At 50.6% G+C, this 25,416-nt stretch overlaps 1 protein-coding gene across 5 annotated transcripts in view; it reads left to right on the top strand.

The window, feature by feature from the left end:
- The window catches only part of PUDP (pseudouridine 5'-phosphatase), a 94,165-nt gene that overhangs the window by 20,472 nt on the left and 48,277 nt on the right, over positions 1 to 25,416 (top strand). Inside the window, exons 1-3 of one of the 5 annotated variants that reach the window (XM_034649454.1) lie at positions 15,645 to 18,304; positions 20,005 to 20,182; positions 22,840 to 23,058. In XM_034649454.1, the coding sequence (XP_034505345.1) occupies positions 20,119 to 20,182; positions 22,840 to 23,058 (283 nt within the window). In that variant the 5' untranslated portion in view covers positions 15,645 to 18,304; positions 20,005 to 20,118. Of the gene's footprint in view, positions 1 to 15,644; positions 20,183 to 22,839; positions 23,059 to 25,416 lie in introns of those variants that run through there. The other 4 variants (XM_034649451.1, XM_034649452.1, XM_034649453.1 and 1 more) reach the window with 4 other exon arrangements.

Below are 25,416 nucleotides of genomic sequence, written 5' to 3'. Positions count from 1 at the left end.
GTGGCAAAGCCAACGTGCGAATCCGTGTGTATGTATCTGGCCCCGTCGTCACTCCACCTCCCCCGTGGGCAGAGCTTCCCGCAGCTTCCGCAGTGCTTGCCCCTGAGACGCCCCTGGTTGGAAAGAGAGTTTCGCGTGCTGCGGCAGGCGTGGCCGGTGATGACACAGGCCCCCTTCCCCATACCACTGTCCTCCCTGCCCGTGCATCCCTGCTGGATGCTCTCATAGCATTGGGCAAACGTGCCCTTGTCTCCAGATGCCACAGCGATGTTTACCTGGCCTGTGTGGGGGCAGCCGCCGTCAGGAAGCAACGTCGCCCATCGCCACCGAGACAGGCGACCGGCTCCTGACACTCCCAACACCCACCTCACTGATTTCCCAACACAGAAACAGGTGTTCTGTGTGGCTTTCAGATTCTAACACTTTGTCTTCCGTTTCTCAGGCGACTCTACCCTCTACGAGTGAGAATGGTACTGATCTTCCTGTAGCTTCTCTGTTACGGATGCCTTTGCATCCTGCCTAGCGCTGTTGGGGGCCTTTCTTCCACCAGCTGGAGGGGCTGAGGGTCCTCATAGATTTCGATGTAGGCGTGACAGGGGGCAGATGAAGGGTACCAGACCCTTTCAGGGACAGGTTCCCTGTAGGAAAAGCAGAGATTAATGTCCCTGTAGGACTCTGTAAGCTCATGGAACCCTCCGTGCTCCAATTTGGGGAGTTCTGCTCCAGGTTTAAGAGAAATCTTTGGGGAGAACTCCTGCTTGGGTGACTGCTCACTTGTAGCCAGACTCTGGTAATAATACTTTCCCTTCGTTCCCTCCGCCGAAAAACTCCAGATGCAGGGGGTTCCGCAGCAAAGTGTTGCTACCCCCATCTTCCCAGATGAGTCTTTTCAACAAGAGAGAACGAAAAAGGGCAAACGTGAGACCTGGAGCGTGCATTTGCACACGGACGACATGTGGGTTTAAGGAGATGAACCTTTCCAGCCCACGTGAGAATTCGGGTGCCGGCACACATCGGCTGTTCTGGGAGAGGTACGTTTGCGTAGCACCTGGGACCCCAAGTGAGGAATGCAGTGAGTGAGACTAGGTGACCCTTTCTCTGCCTCCTGTATGGTATGGACAGTGTGCCCTGCCGGCATCAGGCTATCCGTCTGAGAGCTGGCTATGACGTGCTCCTAGTACATACCACGGACGATGGTGACAGATTCCAGTGCCGCTCGCCCCGGGGGAAGTGCTGGCAATTATTGCCCCTCTTGGACTGATTATTCTCTGTCGCGTCACAGCTGTGAACTCTGATGACACGTTAGCCCCGTGGGTCTCACGCTTGGGCTGGCGTCAGATGCCTCCAGACGGCTCGTTACAGCCCACAGGGCCAGGGCCCCAGGCTCTCTGGCTCGGTGGGTCTGGGTGGATCCCAGAATTTGCACTTCCCCTCTAGCTCCCAGGGAATCCTGATGCTGCCAGGCCGCCCGGAGAAGCCCAGCTGGAGTCCCCATGTCCGGAGCTGAGGGTACATACAGAGGCCGCGTGGTGAAGTGACAGCTCGCGGACGGCATACGCCAGTGCGTTTCAATGCCCAATAGCCCACATGCCTGGAATACGTGTCAGAGTCTCCGTTTCTTATTTATTTTATCCGTTCATTCCTTTATTTCATTTTCTTGATGCTAAACTGACCTAATAGCACGTATGGGTCAGTAACGTATCATTCAACAGAAGCAAGCTATCAGCACCAGTAACCTATCATTCAACAGAAGCAAGCTATCAGCACCTTGTAAGGCAAGTCCGAGGCTGACTTTGGGAGATTTCTAACTTGAGAACCACTTCGTTATCACCACCAAACCCCACAGTGATTTCCCTGAATTTCTTCCGTTTTAGAAAATACTTGTGTCTAACGCGGTAGTCTCCCAGAGCTCAGTAAATGTCGCCCTGTCTGCTTTTTGCCCCTCTGCCTCCGACGTTCCCTTCTCCCTGTTGTTCTGTTCCCGGGGCCCGTGCTGTGTCCCAGTGCTGCTGCCACCGGTTCTGCAGTCACCCGACGCCCACGCCTCGCCTTTCCCCATCATGTCGGTACCTCCCTAGGGCAGGAGGAAGAGCAGAACAGCATGCTCGGTGCACAGGACGCAGGAGGCACTGAACGAGGGGAGGCCCAGATGCCGGGAGAAGTTACCTTATTTGTCTGTTTTTTACCCGTTCGTAAGAAAGGGGATGGGATCATAGTCTTGTGGTTTCCGTGAGAAGTGCTCTGTGTGATCGTTGGGGTGCATGGAATGCTGTTTGGCGGCACCCCCTGGCTCTTTGGGAACATGTGTACGTGACCTGGCACATGTCCAGGGGCACCTGGGATTTCCCCAGGGAAACCTTGTGTTACACCTGAAATCCTGGGAAAGTCTTTATTTCTTCCTAGGCCAAACATACGAGACAACACTGCTACGTCGTCTGTCCTTGGGTACAAATGTTATGGTTTCTAACAGACACCTTTCTTTCTGGTGGGCCGAGAACCATCTTTGTGTATGCTGTTTTCTGTCTCCACATTCTTGTCCTGATAGCCGTGGGCCGACCCCAGGGACAGCTCTGTATTTGACAACAGTAGGACCACGCTGTGCTCCCCATACCGTTTTTGACCTTGTATTGTGAACAGTGGCTCTCAGTGGCTGTTGTGCTCTCGGGAAATCGTCATTCATCTGTCCTGTCCTGTGACGGCCGTACTATTAAGGCAGAGCTGAAACCCATGGGAAGGGTCATGTTTTACCTCTTGGGTGGTTTTTGCTTTACATTGTCTCAGTCCTGGAGGGCTCAGTCACTTTTATGTAAGATGGACCATGTTTGGAGGACATAACGATAGTTTGGATGGAATTGGCACATTTCCTCCGCGATGGCATAGGAATGACATTATGGGGGAAAGTCAAATCCCAAGAAACTCGAATCGCGCTGGCCTTCAAGGGTAGCTTAACGTGTACAGTTGGATCAGTTTACATGGGATTCCACTCCAACACTCCAGGCAAGAATGTTTTCCAAACTCCCAAAAGTCCCGTGCCCCTCCGGAGTCCCTCCGTCTTGTCATCCCATCCCGAGGTAGCTGCCCATCTGCTTCTCAGACTGTAGACTAGTTGACACTTGTGAGAACTTTATCTGATGTCTTTCATTGCCCGTAGTTGACTTGAGACGCATTCATGTTACCGCGTGTACCGATAGGTTGTATTTTCCTTTTTATCGCTGGTGCTGCTATGGTCGGCGTTCAAGAAACCGCCAGACTGTTTTCCAAAGCGGTTCCTCTGCTGGGTTGTGTGTTAGTTTCTTACTGATGCTGTCACTCATGATCACAAATGGCTTCATGGCTAGTGGCTTAACACAACAATTTATTATCATACCGTCTGGAGGCCAGAAGGACCTCGGTCTCGGTGAGGCCAGGAGGACCTCAGTCTCAGTGAGGCCAGGAGGACCTCGGTCTCAGTGAACCCAGGGGGACCTCGGTCTCGGTGAGGCCAGAGGGACCTCAGTCTCAGTGAGGCCAGGAGGACCTCAGTCTCGGGTACGGCCAGAGGGACCTCAGTCTCGGTGAACCCAGAGGGACCTCAGTCTCGGTGAACCCAGAGGGACCTCAGTCTCGGTGAACCCAGAGGGACCTCGGTCTCGGTGAACCCAGAGGGACCTTGGTCTCGGTACGGCCAGAGGGACCTCGGTCTCGGTGAACCCAGAGGGACCTCAGTCTCGGTGAACCCAGAGGGACCTCAGTCTCGGTGAGGCCAGGAGGACCTCGGTCTCGGTGAGGCCAGGAGGACCTCGGTCTCGGTGAGGCCAGAGGGACCTCAGTCTCGGTGTGGCCACGAGGACCTCAGTGTCAGTGGGTTAAAATCCAGGTGCTGGCAGGGCTGCATCCCTCCTGGAGGCTCTGGAAGAGACTCCGGTGTCTTGCCGTTCCAGCTCCTAGGGGCCGCTCGCGCTCCTCCCTCACTCCCAGCCTCTGCTTCTGTGCTCAGCCCTCCTCCTCTGACTCTGACCCACCTGCCCCCTCTGTACACACCCTTGGTGAGGACATTGTACCCTTCTGCGTCATCAGGGACCACCCCCGTCTCCAGACACGTAACCTGACCACACCGCAAACTCCCTTTGCCTTGTGACGTGCGTGCGATAGTCACAGGTTCTGGGGATTACTTTGTAGACATTTGTGGGGGACTGTTATTCTGTCTACGGCAGCTTTTTTCCCCTCATCCTTGAGTCGTAATGTTAGGTTCTTATATATTCTTGATGCAAGTGACACACGTGTGTGTGTGTGTGTGTGTGTGTGTGTGTGTGTGGGGTAAATATTTTTTCCTCCATCTGTGGCTTGCCTTTTGTTTTCTTACTGGTGTCTTTTAATTTTGATGAAAGCCCCTTTGTACGTGTGTTCTCCTATGGCTCTTGCTTTTTGTGTCTGTGTGTGAAAACATATAACCTAAGATTCCAAGATGCCCTATGTTTCCTTCTACGCGAGTTTTATAGTTTGTGTTTTATATCTAGGTCTATGATTCTGAGCACCAATGTTCCTTTTTTCCTATAATACAGTTATATTTCCATACATACGTGTGTGATCCAGCAACATTTTTTGAATCAGTTCATCTTTTAAATGAGTTTAAGGGCACCTGCGTGGCTCGGTTAAGTGTCCAAGTATTGGTTTTGGCTCAGGTTGTGACCTTGGGGTCATGAGATTGAGCCCCACGTTGGGCTCTGAGCTCAGCAGGACGTCTGCTTCTTTCCCTTCGTAGGTCTGCTCACACTCTCTCTCTTAAAATAAATAAATCCTTTTTTTTTAAATGAGTTTTAGAAATTGAGTATGGATTACCAGGGGAAAAAAATCCTTAGAGCAATATCCATACCTACTAAGTGGAATAATTGATAATGCCAGTGAATCATGCCAAATGCTAATCAAAGGTTTTACTTTACAAAGGATGACTCAAATTGTTATTATTGCTCCTTATTTTAAGCAATCACGTTTATCATTACTCCTTTACGTTTCCAAACTGATGATAGCTTACAGCCACGGGAAGCGATACATCGAATACTTAAATACTTTCCTCTAAGCCTGCTGGAGCAAGCCAGCTTCCAGTTTGAAACAAATATGACCGTGACTCATAATTTCATGCTTGTTAATTATTCCTTGCCGTCGTTTATATCCCTACATACATCCCTACATACAAGGAAGCACTTCTTTTACGTGGAGGCTCACTGGTAAAGGTTAAGTAGCCAGCACGGAGTCAATGCAAGCCTCCGTTTCCTGTGTGTATAAAGCTCTTGGAGCGTCGGTGGCCGTGGGAGGAAACACCTGAGTGCTCACAGCAGCTAAGAACCTGCTATGTTTGCCAGAGAACACCTGACCATCCTTCCCTTCCTCGTCTGTGCTCACTGCCTTGTTTTCTTTCTCCTGCCCATACCGCCGGAGGTCTGTGTCCCAACACATCCTCCCTCCCTGCCTGACTTCTGCATGCACGTCCGAGAGGACCTTTCTTGGCCACCCGCACAATGGGGTTAGCGGATCGTGACATTTCAGGGTCTTGAGAAATACTCACATTGATACATCGGCATTTTCTCAATCATTCTTTTTGCAAAGTTTCTCAGACCTTCGTAGGTGTTTGCTCCTGTTTACTTTCTTCGACAAACATTAGTGAACTGTTTGGTTCTGATAGCATGGATTTATGTCACTTCCAGCAAAACCTGTTTAGGCCTCAATTACCAGGTTTTTCTCAGGGCCTGTCACACAGTAGGTACCCAATAAATATTCGTTTAATCGAATTGATCGTATGTCAAACATATGCCATTGCTGTATACCCGGGATCGATGTCTGGTTCTTAAGATTGTTCATCTAGGCTTCTGCTCCATGGTGCCTGTCATATTTACTTTTGTAACACAAGGTGTTACCAATTTATAAATATTTGTTCCAGAAGGACCTCTGTATTCAGTCATTTGAGACTCAGGTTGAATTTTAACTTGGTGGGGGGAATCAATTTTCTGTTGAATTGGGTTCTAGTTTATACCATTAGAGGGTTTTTTTGGTTTTTTGTTTTTTGTTTTCCGGTATCCAAAGCATAAATGAAATAGTATGTGTTTGGCAGTGAAGAACAGTGAGCAAATAAAATTTTTGGATCACCAGTACTGAAGCAAAATGAGAAAACAGTACAACTAAATATCCAGGTAGCTTTATTTTTTTATTGTGGTTTGTATCACCTGCTGTTTTTTTAGTGGAAGGAGATCTGGATAAACATTTGCGGGAATCCTGAAAGAACATGTGTTTTTGTTTGTGGCTTTCCACTGCACTACTTTCTTAAGAAAGCTTTTTGGTGGTTTCTTGGGGGTGGGGGCAGGGGCGACTTCCTTTCCCCGTGACATAGGCACGTCTGGTTTTTGTTTGGACCCAGCTTCACTCCGCTAAGGCTTTGGAGCGTTTCCCACAAACCACCCTTCTTATGGCAGAATCCTCACGACTTGTAGCAGGATTAGGGAAAAGATGTGGCCGGGGTTAGCCGGCAGGCCTGGAGCATGGAGCAGAGGGTCAGGCGCAAATGCAGCCATGTTCGTGGCCACAGCGGTGCAACAGCTCTTTAAACCGCTCTCATGTTTCCTGACGGTTGCACTTCCTTTTCCTAAGCAGCTTCTCATCCTCAAACAGGGTCTTTTTGGTGTGCCAGTGGCATGGGAATATTCCCTTCTGAATGGCCGTAAACACAGCAAGGCTCAGAGGATGCAGGTGTTGCTGAGTGAAGAGACCTACTGGAGTGGGGGGAGAACAGTGCCAGGCAGCATCTGGGATCCCACCACCTGCCTGGGGATATGATAAAGGTTTGCTTATGGGTCGCTGGGTGGCCAGGAAGACGTGGGAGCAGGCTGGCAGCATCCACCAAGGGCCTGTGGTCCCCGTGTTTGACTGGCTCAGTGGCTGTTTCCTTTAATGGGACCTGAGTGGGGCAAGCCAGCACAGTTTCTGCCCCTTCACAGCTCAGCAGGTGGCTTTCCAGGTTGGCATCTCCTGTGTTTAAGAGAGAGACATCTGCCCCCGGGAGTTGCATGCTTGTGTTTCCCCGTCTTGGGTCATTGTCCAGAAGCAGAGGGCAGCAACCTTTGTGACGTTGAGCAAGGATACACTATCAGGCAGCGAACTGCAGCCTGCACATGAGAGACTGCTTGTGCTTGCAGTGCCTGGGACCCAGGTGACCGCACAGCTCTGACCCCCAGTCCCACCCCCAGCCCCTGGCAGCTAGCCTGGACGCTGGAGCACGTCCTCTGCAGCAGGCACTGCCCACCACCTGCTCAGTCCGCAGTGACTACCAGCCTTCCGTGCAGGAACAGGCACCAAAACCAGATATGCCCTCAAAACATCCCACAGGAGGCCCCGCTTGTAGACACAGCTCTTGCTCCCCCACCCCCGCCCTGCAGCCTGTGGTCAGGTCACCTCCTCCCGGCTCCGAATGAGCAGCCTGGCCTGTTCTCATCTGAGGGCTCTTTGCTGACTTCCATGCTTCCTCTTGTGATTTAAGACTTTGAAACTCAAGGAGTGCCTCCTTCCTTCCCTTGCCAAGCCTCTACCAGAGTCTGGTGTTTGCATACCTCCCTCCGGCTGTCCTGTAGAGCCGTCCTACGACCTCTGGGCTGACCGGAGCTCCTAGCAGATATGCTCCTCCATCCGTACACGAAGATGGCCTGCTTGGCCTTGGTGTGTCACAGGGGCCTGGCCGATGGACAGACGGAGGTCAGCCTGCGCCAGTGGGAGAACGCCTGGGAGCCCTTTGGAGCCACACAGTAGCTCCGCCAGGAGGATCTGCGCCGTGTGCCCTGTGCCAGGAGTTAAATCCTGTCACCTGCAGTGACCTTACAAAACAGCTTTTGCCTTTAGGGTTCTAGGAATTATTAAGCAAGCTTGGCTGCCTTAAGAAGTCAAGAAAAGCCCAAGGCAACCAAGATATCAGATGGAGCGCTTTCAGACGGCTTGGCTCCTGTCTCCTGTGAATCTCCAGGTTTCCAGGCCCGCGACATGGAGAGCTCAGGGTTTCACATAACTGTGCCACTGACCCAATAGTCCAGTTTTGGAAAAGGACTCTTACTTTGCGATGATGTCCTTCATAGGGCTGCAGGTGCGTTCACTAGGGGGATTCAAATCCCACCCTAGGGCGTGCAGATTGCAAATGAGAGAATTTGACAGCATGCAGACAGCAAATGAGGGAATTTGACAGCATGCAGACAGCAAATGAGAGAATTTGAGTAGCTGTTTTCCAAACAAGGTCGCCAGTGACAGGCTGTGACTCTGGGTTCGCTGGTCCCAGTGCTGGAAATTGTGTTCTTGATTTCCAATTAAGAGAAAAATGAACCGATGAACTAATTCTTTCAATATGCTATGTTCCAGTAAACGGTCTATACTTTTATTCTTTAAAACAAAGTGTAGTGAGTTAGGTGTTTTTTCAAAGCAGGTGAGCTCTTGCCGTGTTAACCGTGCTGTGCAGACTATCCCCTAGCTGGTTCCTCTCCTCCCCAGGGGCACCCTGTTCACTCAGTTAACCGACAACTCCAGTTGCTTGAAGTCATTTGCTGGCGTCAACTTCAGAAAGAACGGGGCATATTCAGAATTTCTTACTTTAAAAAATTTTTCTTCCACTAAAAACGTATTAAAATAGAACTCATTTGGAGGTAAAGGAAGGAAACAGAAAATCAACATTGGGATTAATGTCATAGGTGATTTCCCTTAATTTCTACTCATAAATGTATATATATCATTGTTGAAATTAAGCTTTTCTTAAAGTTGATCCATTTTAAAATCACTGACATTATAAAGCACAGGGCTTGAGTAAACATGTTTTGTTAGTTAAGTGGTTTTCAACTTCAGCACACACCGGACTCGCCTGGGGGTGCTCGATAAAACACACATTGTAGGGCCCCACCCCAAATTCTGAGTCTGCAGATCTGGGGTGGGACCAGGAACTTGCATTCCTGATAACTGCTTCTCTGGGGACCACACTTTGAGAATCAGTGCAGAAAATCAGAAACTAGTGATAGAATATCTTAGGGGGACAGAATCAGTAGATAGAAAATATCTGTTAGGGGGCACCTGGGTGGCTCAGTCAGGTATGCGTCTGCCTTCAGCTCGGGTCATGATCCCGGGGCCTGGGATCCTTGCTTAACGGGGAGCCTGCTTCTCCCTCTCCCTCTGCCACTCCCCTTGCTCCTGCTCTCTCTCTCTCACAAATAAATACATAAAATCTTTAAAAAAATAAATAAAATCTTAAAAAAAAAAAAACAAGAAAGGAATATCTGTTCAGCAGTTACCAGTCACCAACTATATGTTATCGAAACAGCTTAGAAAAATGACACCCCCACATTTATCAAGCAGTATTCTATTCTGGGTATTTATTATTAAAGCTGATTCACAGTTAAAATATGGAGTGTTCGCCCCATTCAAAAACACTGCTACATTTGTGAGTGAGAGAAAGCCCTCAGTCACTCCACTGTCATCTTCTGATTTACCGGCTCTGACAATTTGATTTTCACTCAGTATGGGCTCTTCCGTGTAAAAATGCTGTCACACAAAACACTGGCCTTTGATCACTGCACCTCCTTTCTGTGTTTGGAAATAATAAAAGTGCAACTATTTTGGAGATAACATTAAGTTTTGAGAAGAAGCATTCACTTGCCTTGTCATGCTGTGCAAGGTACCCGGGTATAACTTGGCTGATGAGTAATCATTGATGTGGGTTCCGAATCCCTTTTCCAAACCTTGTGGAGCCAGTTGTATTTAGATGTTTCCGCTACCAATTTTAAAATATAATGGTGCACTGGGTGTTATACGCAACTAATGAAGCATCAAACTTTACATCGGAATCTGGGGATGTACTGTATGGTGATTAACATAATAAAATAAAATTAAAAAAAAAAAAGAACTCTTATACGAAGGAATGAATCATGGAACTTTACAACAAAAACTAGGGATGTACTGTATGGTGACTAACATAATAAAATTTTTAAAAAATGTTTAAAAAACAAAACAAAACAAAAACCCCAAAAAATAAAATATAATGTGCTTACTGTGCGATATATATACTCTCCGTGGGGCAGGGTCTGGGGCAGGGCCCAGAAGCAAACCCCTAGCTGTTCCTATAGAGAAGGGTGTGAGGATTCACAGGAAGTAAACGTTAAACCCTCCTCGTGCCAGTCCAGGTCAGATGTCGCTGCTGAATGAAGATGTGTCAGTTTGCAGAAGTTTATGGATTAAGGAATTGCAAACAAAGGATCATGTTCTTGTATTGGGCCGGGCAGTAGTGAACAAGTGTTTATGAAGCGAGTTTCATATGCCTATGAGGTGCCGTACTTTTGTGAATACGTTGCAAAGAGTAAACGGTTGGTGTTTTGTTTTTTTAAGGAAACTGTCTCACGAGGCCCTGTGACGTGTCAGATGAAACAGGTCTCGCCCTTACTAGAGCATTGCTGTACAGAGAGAAAGCAGGGCTTGTGGTCTCCCAACTCCGGGATGCATGCTGGTGACAAACCTTCTGCACATCAGGTGCAGGGCAGACGTCCCCCCCAGCAGGGGTTCCGCACGATGATGCTGGAGTTGATCCTGCATCCTCAGAAGTTGGCATAGACTATAGCACATAACTGTCACAACCACCCAGAAGGTGTGCCGTGGCCCCGTTACCATCCCCAGTTCTGTAGATTTGTAACCCAAGGCCCAGCCGGGGGCTGAGCACCCGTTGGCAGATTTCTGTGGCTTCTCAGCTGCGGGGCAGGGTCGCAGACCCAGGTACCTGGCTTCAGAGCACCTGCTGCCGTCCACCCCTAGCATCTGGTCACACCCAACCCTGCAGGCCAGTGGTGGCCAGGTACCACTGCTACCCCAGGTGGAAACTACAAGTCATGCGCCTTAAAAACGTGTCCCGTGACTGGCAGCTAAACAGTGGCCAAGCTGGGAATTTACTGTTCAGCTTTCAGATTCCTGATGCCCACACTTTCTCCCAATACCTCTTTCCAGCTCTCGGAGCAAAAACGGGGATGGGCAGAGAAATCAGGTCTTATTTATTTATTTTTTAAAGATTTTATTTATTCGAGAGAGAGAGCACAAGCAGGGGGAGCAGCAGAGGGAGACGGAGAAGCAGGCTCCCCACTGAGCAGGGAGCCCAGTTGGGACTCGATCTGGGTCCCAGGATCATGACCTGAGCCGAAGTCAGAAGCCCAGCTGACTGAGCCACCCAGGCGCCCCGAGAAATCAGGTCTTATGATACATGGTTAACAATGACACGTTGATAAAGGAGTTTTGCTATGACACAATGCAACTCCTTCTTTTTAAACTGCAGTTAGGCTCCTGTTTGCACAGTCCAGGGGCTCAGCTTCCTATAAGAGAGATGTGGGGAAACACCCTCTCCCCTTACAACCTTATAGGGTAAAATGCCACACTGGCTCTGGGAGCCAGGGAGGGACTCAGCAAACATTTCAGTACATGAGCGATGAGAAGAAAATGACAGCGTTCTAGAATCCCAGTCATAGAGGCCACTGTGCAGGACACCAAGGCCACCATGCAGACATTGCCTTCCTATAGGAGCAGAAGCAGGGACGCCTTCTGCATCAGTTCAATGACTTTAAACCTAAATGTCTCATTTCCCCACCTGGGAGGGCAGCATGCTACCCATGACGACACGTGCCTCGCGGCCACCGTGCCCGCATTGCCAGGGTCCTGGCTCCCGTCTGACGCCCTTCTGTCCCCACGTACCCTATCAGCTCACCTGCAGCAGCTCCCCAGTGCTGTATGGGCTCCCTCTTCCAAGCCGCAGGGAGGTTGGCCTTACGAGGAACGTTTTTCTAACACACCTGGGGACGGCAGCAGCTTACCTTGCCATACACGTTACAGTGATGTTCTTGTGAAATAACGCAGAAGCAAGTTGCAAAGCTTGGGCCTCACTCCCTTGCTTCTGAACAGGGGGACCCCATGCCGCCGGTAGCTAGGCACGGTGTTTCATGCACGTCTTTCTTGCCCGTCTTTGGAACTGTTTCCTTTCAAACCTCTGTCCCTTTAATTCCTACGTATGCCGTGGGATCCGAGGAGTTTAATTAGTTGTTTAGATCCTCGCTTATTCAGCGAGGATTTGGGATGGGGAAAAGTGGTCTGCACTGTCTCCTGCAGATTTATAATCCCACAGCTCAGTGTCTTTTAAATTAAAAGCTCTGACGCGAGCCTTTAAATAAACACTCTTGAAAGCATTTTGAAGGCCATCGCTATGTTTCTGTCTTTGGGATTAGTATTTCTTTCACACCCCTTTCTTCTCTGTCGTCCACATGCGTTAGCAGGAGTCCCCGAATGCCACCTCCATCTTCCGCCAGGCCTTTCTCTGCTGCTTCTCCCTGCACACTCGACTTTGCTTTTTAGACCCCACACTAGTTTCTCGCTCACTTGGTGCCTGGAGTTTCTTCGTTGCAGACTTGTCTCAAGTACTAGAGGAAAATGTGCACGTGAAGAAAGTAAACGTGTACATCACTGCCTGTCTGTCCTTCTCCTTCCCGTAGAGCCGTCCTCCGACCCCTCCCAGGGGTGCACCTAAAAGGAGCATTTGTTACCGGAGACCCTTGGCCACAGAAGGCTTGAGAAGGCCTTTCTGCTGTCGATGATGACGAGGAGGAGCCAGCCTTCCCTCCGTCGTCTGCCTTCTTCAGGAAGGGTACGTGCAGGTGCAGCGTGCGTTCTAGAAAACCCTGAGTCACTCGGGTGGCTGTCCCAACCGTTCTTGTTCTACAGATGACCCCGGAAGGGTTTCCTTAAAGCCCCACCATCTTTTGTGCCGGCAAAAGAAAACAAAACCACAAGAGGCGTTTCCTAATGCAGAGGTGATGTGAAACAAGGGTGGGGGAGCTGAGATGTGTGTGTTCTGGGCGTTACCCAGTGCCACGGGAAAGTGCAGCCTGTGCTAGACAAGCAAGGGACCCAGGTGGTTCAAGTGCTGACAACGAAATTCTACCTGACACTTGGCTCCGGGGAGTTTTGCCTCAGAAAGCAGAAGGAAGCGAAAAGCTCTTTCTGCTGCTGATTGCTATTGAGACCAGGCATCCCACCCTNAGGCATCCCACCCCGGGGCAGAGGGTTCCAGGCTGGTCCAGGGGAAGGAGGCCATACCGAGGTCCTAGCAGAACGCATTCAGAGGGGCGGTGGGAGGAGGAGCAGAGTCGGAAGCCAGGGGAAGCAGGCGTGGGGGCTGGGGGCAGCCCACCCTGAAAGCTGAAAGAAGAGCTGGGGTCCTACGGAGCAGCTGAATGCTGATCCCGAGAGCCCACAGGGGAGGCGGCCAGGGGACCTGCCCAGTCCCAGTCCAACCCGGAGGAACCGGAGATCCCCTAACAGGTGTACTGAGCCCACAGACAGGATGCCCTGGCAGACATGCCGGGCCCATGGACGGGACCCCTCGGCAGGCGTGCTGGGCCCACGGACAGGACCCCCCGGTGGGTGTGCTGAGCCCACAAACAGGGACGTGTGAATGGTGACATCCACAAAGCCAGCAGCAAACAGGTGGTGGGAGCGCTGTATTGTGCAGGCGTCTGTTGACCTCCTGTGGCAAAGATGCACACAGACCGCACCGGCAACACAGCCACGGCTCGCAGGAGACAGCACCATGCCTCCTGCCATCTGCTGGCTCGGCAGCCCTCGGACTGGGCATCAGGGAGGAGCAGATATCTCCGGGTGAAACCAGCCATGCACGGGGTCACACCCTGACCACTTTCAGAACCGATTCAGGCAATCCCAGATAGGCACGCACGGCTGGGTGCACATCAGTGCACATGAACACGTAGGTGAGTGTGAACATCTGTACGTGTAGACCCATGTGTGTGGGTTCCTTCCTTGCAGCACGCCCACACCCGGGCCTCTCCTCTCTCTGCCTGTGCCCAGTCTCTTTACATCATTGTGTGCTAGGATTCCAAATACTGTCTCCCATGCAGAAGAAGAGGTGGTCTTGTTATTGGGTCAGACCATACAAATTCAGTCTAGAATGTGCATCATTCACACTGCTTCATGCCCCGCACGTCAGCCTTCCTGCTGAAATGAGAGCAGGGTGGTCCATCTCCTAAACCAGTCGGAACCGGAAATCTGTGTGTCTTCCAAGTCCTGTGTGCCTGACCTCCCGACCGTCATCTCCTNACACTGCTTCATGCCCCGCACGTCAGCCTTCCTGCTGAAATGAGAGCAGGGTGGTCCATCTCCTAAACCAGTTGGAACCGGAAATCTGTGTGTCTTCCAAGTCCTGTGTGCCTGACCTCCCGACCGTCATCTCCTGTCCGTCATCTCCTGGCTTCACCGAGTGTCTCTGTTGATGCCACACCCAAGAGCGAGGCCAGGGCCCTGAGGACACCTCCCAGCAGAGCCTCTCTGTGTTCCTTTGCACACCTGGGCTCGGGGTCACCAGCACACATTCAGCCCCCTGTGACTTGCCTGGTCTGGAAACACTTGCCTTTGGGAGACAGTCATCGGTTCTCAGGCACTTTCCCCACGTTTGGATTTTCAGTGAACTGATCTTTTTTTTTTTATTTTTTNCCTGAGTTTCACCATGACACGCAGCCTTGTGAAATAATAGAAACCGTATGTGTTGGTCTGTGCTCCCAGTTCCTGGCACAGAGCTCCCCAAAGCCTGGAAACGTCCTAAGTGATAATAAGATCAGTAGGACCATCTTTGCTCTAACGTTTGCCATCTGACCCCGGTTCCTGGTACCAATTCCTAAATCCCTTGTTCTTCTCTGAGTGACAGGAGCGTCTTCTGTTCTGTAGAGGCCATCCTTGGTGGGTTCCTGCGCTGGGCCTGGCCAGTACAAACACCAAGGCATGCTGGGAAGCTTGGAACTCCGCCTTCCAGCCCCATCCTCCAGATGGGGAAGCAGGGCTGTAAGTGGGCTTGGTGATACTTCTTGCCTCCGTCATGAAGCCTCCACGAAAACCCCAAAAGTACGGGGGTCCTGAGAGGTTCCCCGTTGGCGGACACGTGCAGGTGCTGGGAGAATGACGAACTGGAGAGAACACAGGAGCTCCGCGCCCTTTCCTGCACACCTCGCCCTGTGCAACTCTACCCTGTACATGTTTCTTTGTATCCTTGGTCACATCCTGTGTAATACACGGGGGAACAGTAAACTTTTCCTGGGCTCTGGGAACCACTCCAGCAAATCGGTAGAACCAGGAGCGTGTTGTGAGATCCCCTTCCCACCTACAGCACAGGTGACAACTGGGACTTGGAACTGGCATTGCAGGGGGTATTGGGGGCAGACCTATGGGACTGAGCACCTTCTATTTTCAGTATGACCGATACACAATATCTTACAGTTTCAGGCTTATATCGTAGTGATTGTGGTAATCGTATATTTCCATGCATTACAAAATGATCGCCACAGTCAGTCCTGTTAGCATGTGTGTAGCATGCAGAGTTATTACAGAAGCATTGACTGTGTTCCCCACGCCGTGTTCCCCATCCCCATGACTTATTTCATATGTGCAGTGTGTACCTCCGAGTCCCCTTCAGCTATTTCACTCATCCCCCCGACCCGCTCACCCCTCTGGCAACCACCGCTATGTTCTCTGTGTTTAAGACTCTTCANAACAAAAACTAGGGATGTACTGTATGGTGACTAACATAATAAAATTTTTAAAAAATGTTTAAAAAACAAAACAAAACAAAAACCCCAAAAAATAAAATATAATGTGCTTACTGTGCGATATATATACTCTCCGTGGGGCAGGGTCTGGGGCAGGGCCCAGAAGCAAACCCCTAGCTGTTCCTATAGAGAAGGGTGTGAGGATTCACAGGAAGTAAACGTTAAACCCTCCTCGTGCCAGTCCAGGTCAGATGTCGCTGCTGAATGAAGACGTGTCAGTTTGCAGAAGTTTATGGATTAAGGAATTGCAAACAAAGGATCATGTTCTTGTATTGGGCCGGGCAGTAGTGAACAAGTGTTTATGAAGCGAGTTTCATATGCCTATGAGGTGCCGTACTTTTGTGAATACGTTGCAAAGAGTAAACGGTTGGTGTTTTGTTTTTTTAAGGAAACTGTCTCACGAGGCCCTGTGACGTGTCAGATGAAACAGGTCTCGCCCTTACTAGAGCATTGCTGTACAGAGAGAAAGCAGGGCTTGTGGTCTCCCAACTCCGGGATGCATGCTGGTGACAAACCTTCTGCACATCAGGTGCAGGGCAGACGTCCCCCCCAGCAGGGGTTCCGCACGATGATGCTGGAGTTGATCCTGCATCCTCAGAACTTGGCATAGACTATAGCACATAACTGTCACAACCACCCAGAAGGTGTGCCGTGGCCCCGTTACCATCCCCAGTTCTGTAGATTTGTAACCCAAGGCCCAGCCGGGGGCTGAGCACCCGTTGGCAGATTTCTGTGGCTTCTCAGCTGCGGGGCAGGGTCGCAGACCCAGGTACCTGGCTTCAGAGCACCTGCTGCCGTCCACCCCTAGCATCTGGTCACACCCAACCCTGCAGGCCAGTGGTGGCCAGGTACCACTGCTACCCCAGGTGGAAACTACAAGTCATGCGCCTTAAAAACGTGTCCCGTGACTGGCAGCTAAACAGTGGCCAAGCTGGGAATTTACTGTTCAGCTTTCAGATTCCTGATGCCCACACTTTCTCCCAATACCTCTTTCCAGCTCTCGGAGCAAAAACGGGGATGGGCAGAGAAATCAGGTCTTATTTATTTATTTTTTAAAGATTTTATTTATTCGAGAGAGAGAGCACAAGCAGGGGGAGCAGCAGAGGGAGACGGAGAAGCAGGCTCCCCACTGAGCAGGGAGCCCAGTTGGGACTCGATCTGGGTCCCAGGATCATGACCTGAGCCGAAGTCAGAAGCCCAACTGACTGAGCCACCCAGGCGCCCCGAGAAATCAGGTCTTATGATACATGGTTAACAATGACACGTTGATAAAGGAGTTTTGCTATGACACAATGCAACTCCTTCTTTTTAAACTGCAGTTAGGCTCCTGTTTGCACGGTCCAGGGGCTCAGCTTCCTATAAGAGAGATGTGGGGAAACACCCTCTCCCCTTACAACCTTATAGGGTAAAATGCCACACTGGCTCTGGGAGCCAGGGAGGGACTCAGCAAACATTTCAGTACATGAGCGATGAGAAGAAAATGACAGCGTTCTAGAATCCCAGTCATAGAGGCCACTGTGCAGGACACCAAGGCCACCATGCAGACATTGCCTTCCTATAGGAGCAGAAGCAGGGACGCCTTCTGCATCAGTTCAATGACTTTAAACCTAAATGTCTCATTTCCCCACCTGGGAGGGCAGCATGCTACCCATGACGACACGTGCCTCGCGGCCACCGTGCCCGCATTGCCAGGGTCCTGGCTCCCGTCTGACGCCCTTCTGTCCCCACGTACCCTATCAGCTCACCTGCAGCAGCTCCCCAGTGCTGTATGGGCTCCCTCTTCCAAGCCGCAGGGAGGTTGGCCTTACGAGGAACGTTTTTCTAACACACCTGGGGACGGCAGCAGCTTACCTTGCCATACACGTTACAGTGATGTTCTTGTGAAATAACGCAGAAGCAAGTTGCAAAGCTTGGGCCTCACTCCCTTGCTTCTGAACAGGGGGACCCCATGCCGCCGGTAGCTAGGCACGGTGTTTCATGCACGTCTTTCTTGCCCGTCTTTGGAACTGTTTCCTTTCAAACCTCTGTCCCTTTAATTCCTACGTATGCCGTGGGATCCGAGGAGTTTAATTAGTTGTTTAGATCCTCGCTTATTCAGCGAGGATTTGGGATGGGGAAAAGTGGTCTGCACTGTCTCCTGCAGATTTATAATCCCACAGCTCAGTGTCTTTTAAATTAAAAGCTCTGACGCGAGCCTTTAAATAAACACTCTTGAAAGCATTTTGAAGGCCATCGCTATGTTTCTGTCTTTGGGATTAGTATTTCTTTCACACCCCTTTCTTCTCTGTCGTCCACATGCGTTAGCAGGAGTCCCCGAATGCCACCTCCATCTTCCGCCAGGCCTTTCTCTGCTGCTTCTCCCTGCACACTCGACTTTGCTTTTTAGACCCCACACTAGTTTCTCGCTCACTTGGTGCCTGGAGTTTCTTCGTTGCAGACTTGTCTCAAGTACTAGAGGAAAATGTGCACGTGAAGAAAGTAAACGTGTACATCACTGCCTGTCTGTCCTTCTCCTTCCCGTAGAGCCGTCCTCCGACCCCTCCCAGGGGTGCACCTAAAAGGAGCATTTGTTACCGGAGACCCTTGGCCACAGAAGGCTTGAGAAGGCCTTTCTGCTGTCGATGATGACGAGGAGGAGCCAGCCTTCCCTCCGTCGTCTGCCTTCTTCAGGAAGGGTACGTGCAGGTGCAGCGTGCGTTCTAGAAAACCCTGAGTCACTCGGGTGGCTGTCCCAACCGTTCTTGTTCTACAGATGACCCCGGAAGGGTTTCCTTAAAGCCCCACCATCTTTTGTGCCGGCAAAAGAAAACAAAACCACAAGAGGCGTTTCCTAATGCAGAGGTGATGTGAAACAAGGGTGGGGGAGCTGAGATGTGTGTGTTCTGGGCGTTACCCAGTGCCACGGGAAAGTGCAGCCTGTGCTAGACAAGCAAGGGACCCAGGTGGTTCAAGTGCTGACAACGAAATTCTACCTGACACTTGGCTCCGGGGAGTTTTGCCTCAGAAAGCAGAAGGAAGAGAAAAGCTCTTTCTGCTGCTGATTGCTGTTGAGACCAGGCATCCCACCCCGGGGCAGAGGGTTCCAGGCTGGTCCAGGGGAAGGAGGCCATACCGAGGTCCTAGCAGAACGCATTCAGAGGGGCGGTGGGAGGAGGAGCAGAGTCGGAAGCCAGGGGAAGCAGGCGTGGGGGCTGGGGGCAGCCCACCCTGAAAGCTGAAAGAAGAGCTGGGGTCCTACGGAGCAGCTGAATGCTGATCCCGAGAGCCCACAGGGGAGGCGGCCAGGGGACCTGCCCAGTCCCAGTCCAACCCGGAGGAACCGGAGATCCCCTAACAGGTGTACTGAGCCCACAGACAGGATGCCCTGGCAGACATGCCGGGCCCATGGACGGGACCCCTCGGCAGGCGTGCTGGGCCCACGGACAGGACCCCCCGGTGGGTGTGCTGAGCCCACAAACAGGGACGTGTGAACGGTGACATCCACAAAGCCAGCAGCAAACAGGTGGTGGGAGCGCTGTATTGTGCAGGCGTCTGTTGACCTCCTGTGGCAAAGATGCACACAGACCGCACCGGCAACACAGCCACGGCTCGCAGGAGACAGCACCATGCCTCCTGCCATCTGCTGGCTCGGCAGCCCTCGGACTGGGCATCAGGGAGGAGCAGATATCTCCGGGTGAAACCAGCCATGCACGTGGTCACACCCTGACCACTTTCAGAACCGATTCAGGCAATCCCAGATAGGCACGCACGGCTGGGTGCACATCAGTGCACATGAACACGTAGGTGAGTGTGAACATCTGTACGTGTAGACCCATGTGTGTGGGTTCCTTCCTTGCAGCACGCCCACACCCGGGCCTCTCCTCTCTCTGCCTGTGCCCAGTCTCTTTACATCATTGTGTGCTAGGATTCCAAATACTGTCTCCCATGCAGAAGAAGAGGTGGTCTTGTTATTGGGTCAGACCATACAAATTCAGTCTAGAATGTGCATCATTCACACTGCTTCATGCCCCGCACGTCAGCCTTCCTGCTGAAATGAGAGCAGGGTGGTCCATCTCCTAAACCAGTCGGAACCGGAAATCTGTGTGTCTTCCAAGTCCTGTGTGCCTGACCTCCCGACCGTCATCTCCTGTCCGTCATCTCCTGGCTTCACCGAGTGTCTCTGTTGATGCCACACCCAAGAGCGAGGCCAGGGCCCTGAGGACACCTCCCAGCAGAGCCTCTCTGTGTTCCTTTGCACACCTGGGCTCGGGGTCACCAGCACACATTCAGCCCCCTGTGACTTGCCTGGTCTGGAAACACTTGCCTTTGGGAGACAGTCATCGGTTCTCAGGCACTTTCCCCACGTTTGGATTTAGTGAACTGATCTTTCTCCAAGGGCCCATGGTGGACACAGTGATGCCTGTCACGGTGACAGCTAGCGTTAAGGAGCCCGCCGCGAGCCTCGGACACACTCTGAGAATATTACCGAGTGTCCAGTCCTCACACCGGTATGATCGTACGTCATGGGGGTAGCAGTGCGAGGATCCCTGCCGTTAACCGTCTTTATGTACGAGGTAGGTGAGAACATTACCGTGGCTCATGGCTTTGGTAGTGCTGGCATCGGTACTGTTAACGCTGCTGATGTATTAAATCCATAGGGGCGTAAACGTAAATGAATGTAAATATAGTGAGTACCACTTACCATGCTGTATTTAATTTACTATGCTGTATGGTAGTAGTAATACTACCAATTATTACCAGTAGAACCCTTCGACGCTTGTTAACCTGCAAAGGGCCCAGGATGCCAACTACGTTGTCTGAGGCTTTACTGCTTAGAAAGTCTCCAGCTGGGATCCAATTCCCAGACTGACCTGAGTTTCACCATGACACGCAGCCTTGTGAAATAATAGAAACCGTATGTGTTGGTCTGTGCTCCCAGTTCCTGGCACAGAGCTCCCCAAAGCCTGGAAACGTCCTAAGTGATAATAAGATCAGTAGGACCATCTTTGCTCTAACGTTTGCCATCTGACCCCGGTTCCTGGTACCAATTCCTAAATCCCTTGTTCTTCTCTGAGTGACAGGAGCGTCTTCTGTTCTGTAGAGGCCATCCTTGGTGGGTTCCTGCGCTGGGCCTGGCCAGTACAAACACCAAGGCATGCTGGGAAGCTTGGAACTCCGCCTTCCAGCCCCATCCTCCAGATGGGGAAGCAGGGCTGTAAGTGGGCTTGGTGATACTTCTTGCCTCCGTCATGAAGCCTCCACGAAAACCCCAAAAGTACGGGGGTCCTGAGAGGTTCCCCGTTGGCGGACACGTGCAGGTGCTGGGAGAATGACGAACTGGAGAGAACACAGGAGCTCCGCGCCCTTTCCTGCACACCTCGCCCTGTGCAACTCTACCCTGTGCATGTTTCTTTGTATCCTTGGTCACATCCTGTGTAATACACGGGGGAACAGTAAACTTTTCCTGGGCTCTGGGAACCACTCCAGCAAATCGGTAGAACCAGGAGCGTGTTGTGAGATCCCCTTCCCACCTACAGCACAGGTGACAACTGGGACTTGGAACTGGCATTGCAGGGGGTATTGGGGGCAGACCTATGGGACTGAGCACCTTCTATTTTCAGTATGACCGATACACAATATCTTACAGTTTCAGGCTTATATCGTAGTGATTGTGGTAATCGTATATTTCCATGCATTACAAAATGATCGCCACAGTCAGTCCTGTTAGCATGTGTGTAGCATGCAGAGTTATTACAGAAGCATTGACTGTGTTCCCCACGCCGTGTTCCCCATCCCCATGACTTATTTCATATGTGCAGTGTGTACCTCCGAGTCCCCTTCAGCTATTTCACTCATCCCCCCGACCCGCTCACCCCTCTGGCAACCACCGCTATGTTCTCTGTGTTTAAGACTCTTCACTTTATCTTTGAAGTTTCACTATGTGAGTGAAATCATACAACCTCTGTCTTTATCTGACTTTGCATAACACCGTGTAGGTCTCCCTATGTTCTTGCAGATGGCAAGGTTTCGTTTCTTTTGAGTAGTATTTTCTTCTGTATACCATCCTTATCCATTCACTTATTGATGGATGCTTGGGTTCCTTCCATATCTTGGCTATTGTAAATAATGCTCAGTGAATATGGGGTGCATTTGTCTTTTATTTTTAAGATATTATTTATGTATTTGTCAGAGAGAGCACAAGCAGGGGGAGCGGCAGGGAGAGGGAGAGGGAGAAGCGGATGCCCTGCTGAGCAGAGAGCCCGATACAGGACTCGATCCAGGGCCCTGAGATCATGACCTGAGCTGAAGGCAGATGCTTAACAGACTGAGCCACCCAGGCGCCCCCTGCATATGTCTTTTTGAATTAGCATTTTTGTTTTCTCCAGGTAAGTACCCAGAAATGTGATTGCTGGACTCTACAGTAGCTCTGTTCTGAAGTTTTGGAGGAACCTCCACAGTGTTTTCCAGTGTTTTCTGCACCAGCTCGCATCCCCACGAACAGTGTGCGGGGTTCCTGTTTCTCCACATCCTGACCACACTTGTTGTACTTGTGTTTCCGCTAGCAGCCAGTCTGACTGGTGTGAGGTGACGTCGTGATGGTTTGGGACACGTTACCTGTAGGATCTGACACAGTGTCAGAAGCGAGTGGAACTGCCGGGTGCCCGGCGGGTGTCTTCGGACTTGCTGGGTGGGAGGGTGCCCCCCCCTCCACGCACAGCGGGTGTGAGAAGGGCTCTGAGTGAGTTCAGTGAGAGAGCAGTGGAGCAATGCGAGCCCGTACAGACGTGCTCCGTGCTCACGTGGGAGCTTCACAGCAGTGACCGTGGCCAGGTGCACCTGCTCTGCGCACGGCCACGGGGCAGTGGAAGTGTGCCCACACCGACCCTTGCGTGTTGCCCTCTGGAGGCAGCTTCAGCACCAGGTGATGCCGTCACGTGATGTTGGAGGACCTTCACCGCCCCAGGAGCACATTTAGGCCCAAATGCATCCATCTTTATGTCAAAGATTAACCATAAAATGTTCGTTTGTTTTCCCATTTTTAACTTTGCAGGTCGCAGCTGCGAACACACTGAAGCAAACGGAGGGGCAGCGACCCAGGGCACTGCTGTCCGAATGACCGGCAGCATTTCCATAGATCTCCGTGCACATGCCCACGATACGTGCTGATCTAGAGGGCCTCCACATTGACACGCACGCACCCCTAAACATCGCCGTATCTTTCTTTCTGCAGACACCGAACGGCTCTATTCAGTGGTGTTCCAAGAAATCTGTGACCGCTATGGAAAGAAATACAGCTGGGATGTCAAGTCCCTTGTTATGGGAAAAAAGGCACTGGAGGCGGCCCAGATCATAATAGACGTCCTGCAGCTCCCCATGTCCAAAGAGGAGCTGGTGGAGGAAAGCCAGGCGAAGTTGAAAGAAGTATTCCCCACGGCGGCTTTGATGCCAGGTACCGCCCCCTCCCATTTGACGGGATTATACTCCTGCGCCTTCACAGTGTTGCTGTAAATCACGGTCAGCGGCCAGTGCCGGGCTGGCTTTGCGGGCTGGCTTTGCGTCTTCTTTTGTCTTGGTACCTTCTCAGAAAAATCTCTTCTTGGGTGAGGCTCACAGCTCCTCCAGAGAGAGTTTGGTTAATCCTGTGCTGTGATTTCCGTCTTGTCTTTTTTAAGGGCTTTTAAAAATAATATGCATTCCTTTCACTGAGTTAGTTGCAAGGTCCAAAAGCGTTTGAACTGTGTTTGTTTCAGTGTTATATAAACATTATATTCATGACGGGATTGCTTCAAAGTCTGATGGGTGGCATTGCCGTCTCCTGTTCAAAATCAGGTACAGGATTATCTTAGCGACTCTTTAAACATTAACAGATGAATGATGAGCAAGCTGCTAAATCTCCCCAAAGAACGTTAATTTTTATTTCTTTTTTTTTTTTTAAGTTAGGGCATAACTCATTTTCAGTATGTCTGTTTGTATGCCCTTCACCCCGTTCTTTACGTGTTTTTCTTTGAAAGCAAAGATGACTTTTCTCCCTGGGGGCTTGTTAACGGAAGATCGATCAGAACTGAATTGTCTGCTGTTTCTTACTAAAAGTGAGAAGGTCAAGAATGTTCTAGATTGCAGGGCCGAAAAATGCTTAAAAATGGAGTGCTATTTTAAGAATCTTCCAGGAAGAAAGGGGACTACTCCGTCTTTGGGATTCCTGGTGCGAGGGGAGAAAAAAAAATTTTCAGTTACAGCAGTAATTTTGGATGTACAGTTGTATTAATGTGAATCGCAGTCATTTTTGAAACATGGGTTTTTTGGAAATATTTATACATCCATCCAAGAGTGCAGATTGAATACCACTGGAAATAGAGAGTTTCCTGGAAAGGCCCAGCTAACGCCAGCACCTGTGTGACCTAGAAACCATGTGGGCTGTGCTTGGATGACACGTATATGTGAATGTCAGGCGTGGGTACACGTGATACACAGTGTGTGCGTCTGCTCCCATCAAGCGCCCTTTGCACACGGAGGTACCCTTACAACCCTTCATGGTGGAAACACATCCATACAGCTCATTTTTTAAGGTTTTTTTGTTTTGTTTTTAATCTGAGGGAGAGAGCGTGCACAAACCGGGGGGAGGGTCAGAAAAAGAGGGACAAGCAGGCTTCCCGCTGAGCGGGCAGTCCCACCCCACATGGGGCTCGATCCCAAGACCCTGGGACCATGACCCGCACAGCTCATTTTTAAAATCACAGTTAAAAACAGACGCAGTAAAACTTACCATCTCATCCATCTTTAGGTGTCCAGTTAGGTGGCATTGTGAGGGTCGCAGGGTTGGGTCACGGTCCCCACCCTCCGTCTCTAAAACTTCTTCACCTTGCAAAGCAGAAGCTCTGTCCTCATTCACCACTAAGTCCTCTTTCGGCCTCCTTCCAGCCTCTGGCACCATCACTCCACATTCTGCCCCTATGAATTGGACTCTTGCAGGTACCTCGTATAGTGGGCTCCTACAGGATTTGTCCTTTTTCTCCTGACTGGCTTTTTGAACTTCGCATGAGGCCCTCAAGGTTTTTTCACGCTGTAGCATGAGGCAGGATTTTCTCCCTTTTTCCCACTGTATCGCGGGACCACACTGTGTCTGTCCATTCTTCTGTTGATATCATTGGAGTCATGTCCTCTTCTTGGCTAACGTGAACGATGCTGCTATGAACGTGGGAATACGGATACGTTTTTGAGGCCGTGCTTTCAATTTCTGTGGTTATGTATCCAGAAGTGGGCTTCTTGGATTATATGGTAGTTCTGTTTTCAGTCTCTTGAGGAGCCAACATAATGTTTTCCAGAGTGGCTGCACCACATTACTTTTTCTCTAACTGTCCACAAGCGTTCTGCTTTCTCCACATTTTCACCAACACGTAATTGTTTTCTGGGGTTTGGGGTGGTTGTTGTGAGCAGCCATTCTAAGACGTGTGAAGCGGTGACTCATTGTAGTGGTGATGTGCCCTTCTCTAATGAGGAATCATGTGGAGCCTCAGCTCATACGCTTTTGGCTATTCCTGTGTTTTCTTTGGAGAAGTACCTTTTTAAGTCTTTTGCCTATTTTTTGAAATAGGGTTGATTTTTGCTTGTTATATATATTTTTTATATTTTCTGCATGAACCTCTTATCAGATACACGGTGTGCAAATTTTTCCCCCATTTCATAGGTTGCCTTTTCACCCTCTTGATTGTGTCCTTCGATGTGCAGAATTTTTTAAGTTTGATGCAGTCCCATTGGGCTATGTTTGCTCTCATTCCTTGTGCTTTCAGTGTCATATGCAAGATATCAA

The sequence above is a fragment of the Ailuropoda melanoleuca genome, chromosome X (assembly GCF_002007445.2).
Source record: "Ailuropoda melanoleuca isolate Jingjing chromosome X, ASM200744v2, whole genome shotgun sequence".
NCBI classification, from domain to species: domain Eukaryota; kingdom Metazoa; phylum Chordata; class Mammalia; order Carnivora; family Ursidae; genus Ailuropoda; species Ailuropoda melanoleuca.
The sequence above is the reverse complement of the archived record's forward strand: the minus strand, read 5'-3'. Positions and strand labels throughout refer to the sequence as shown.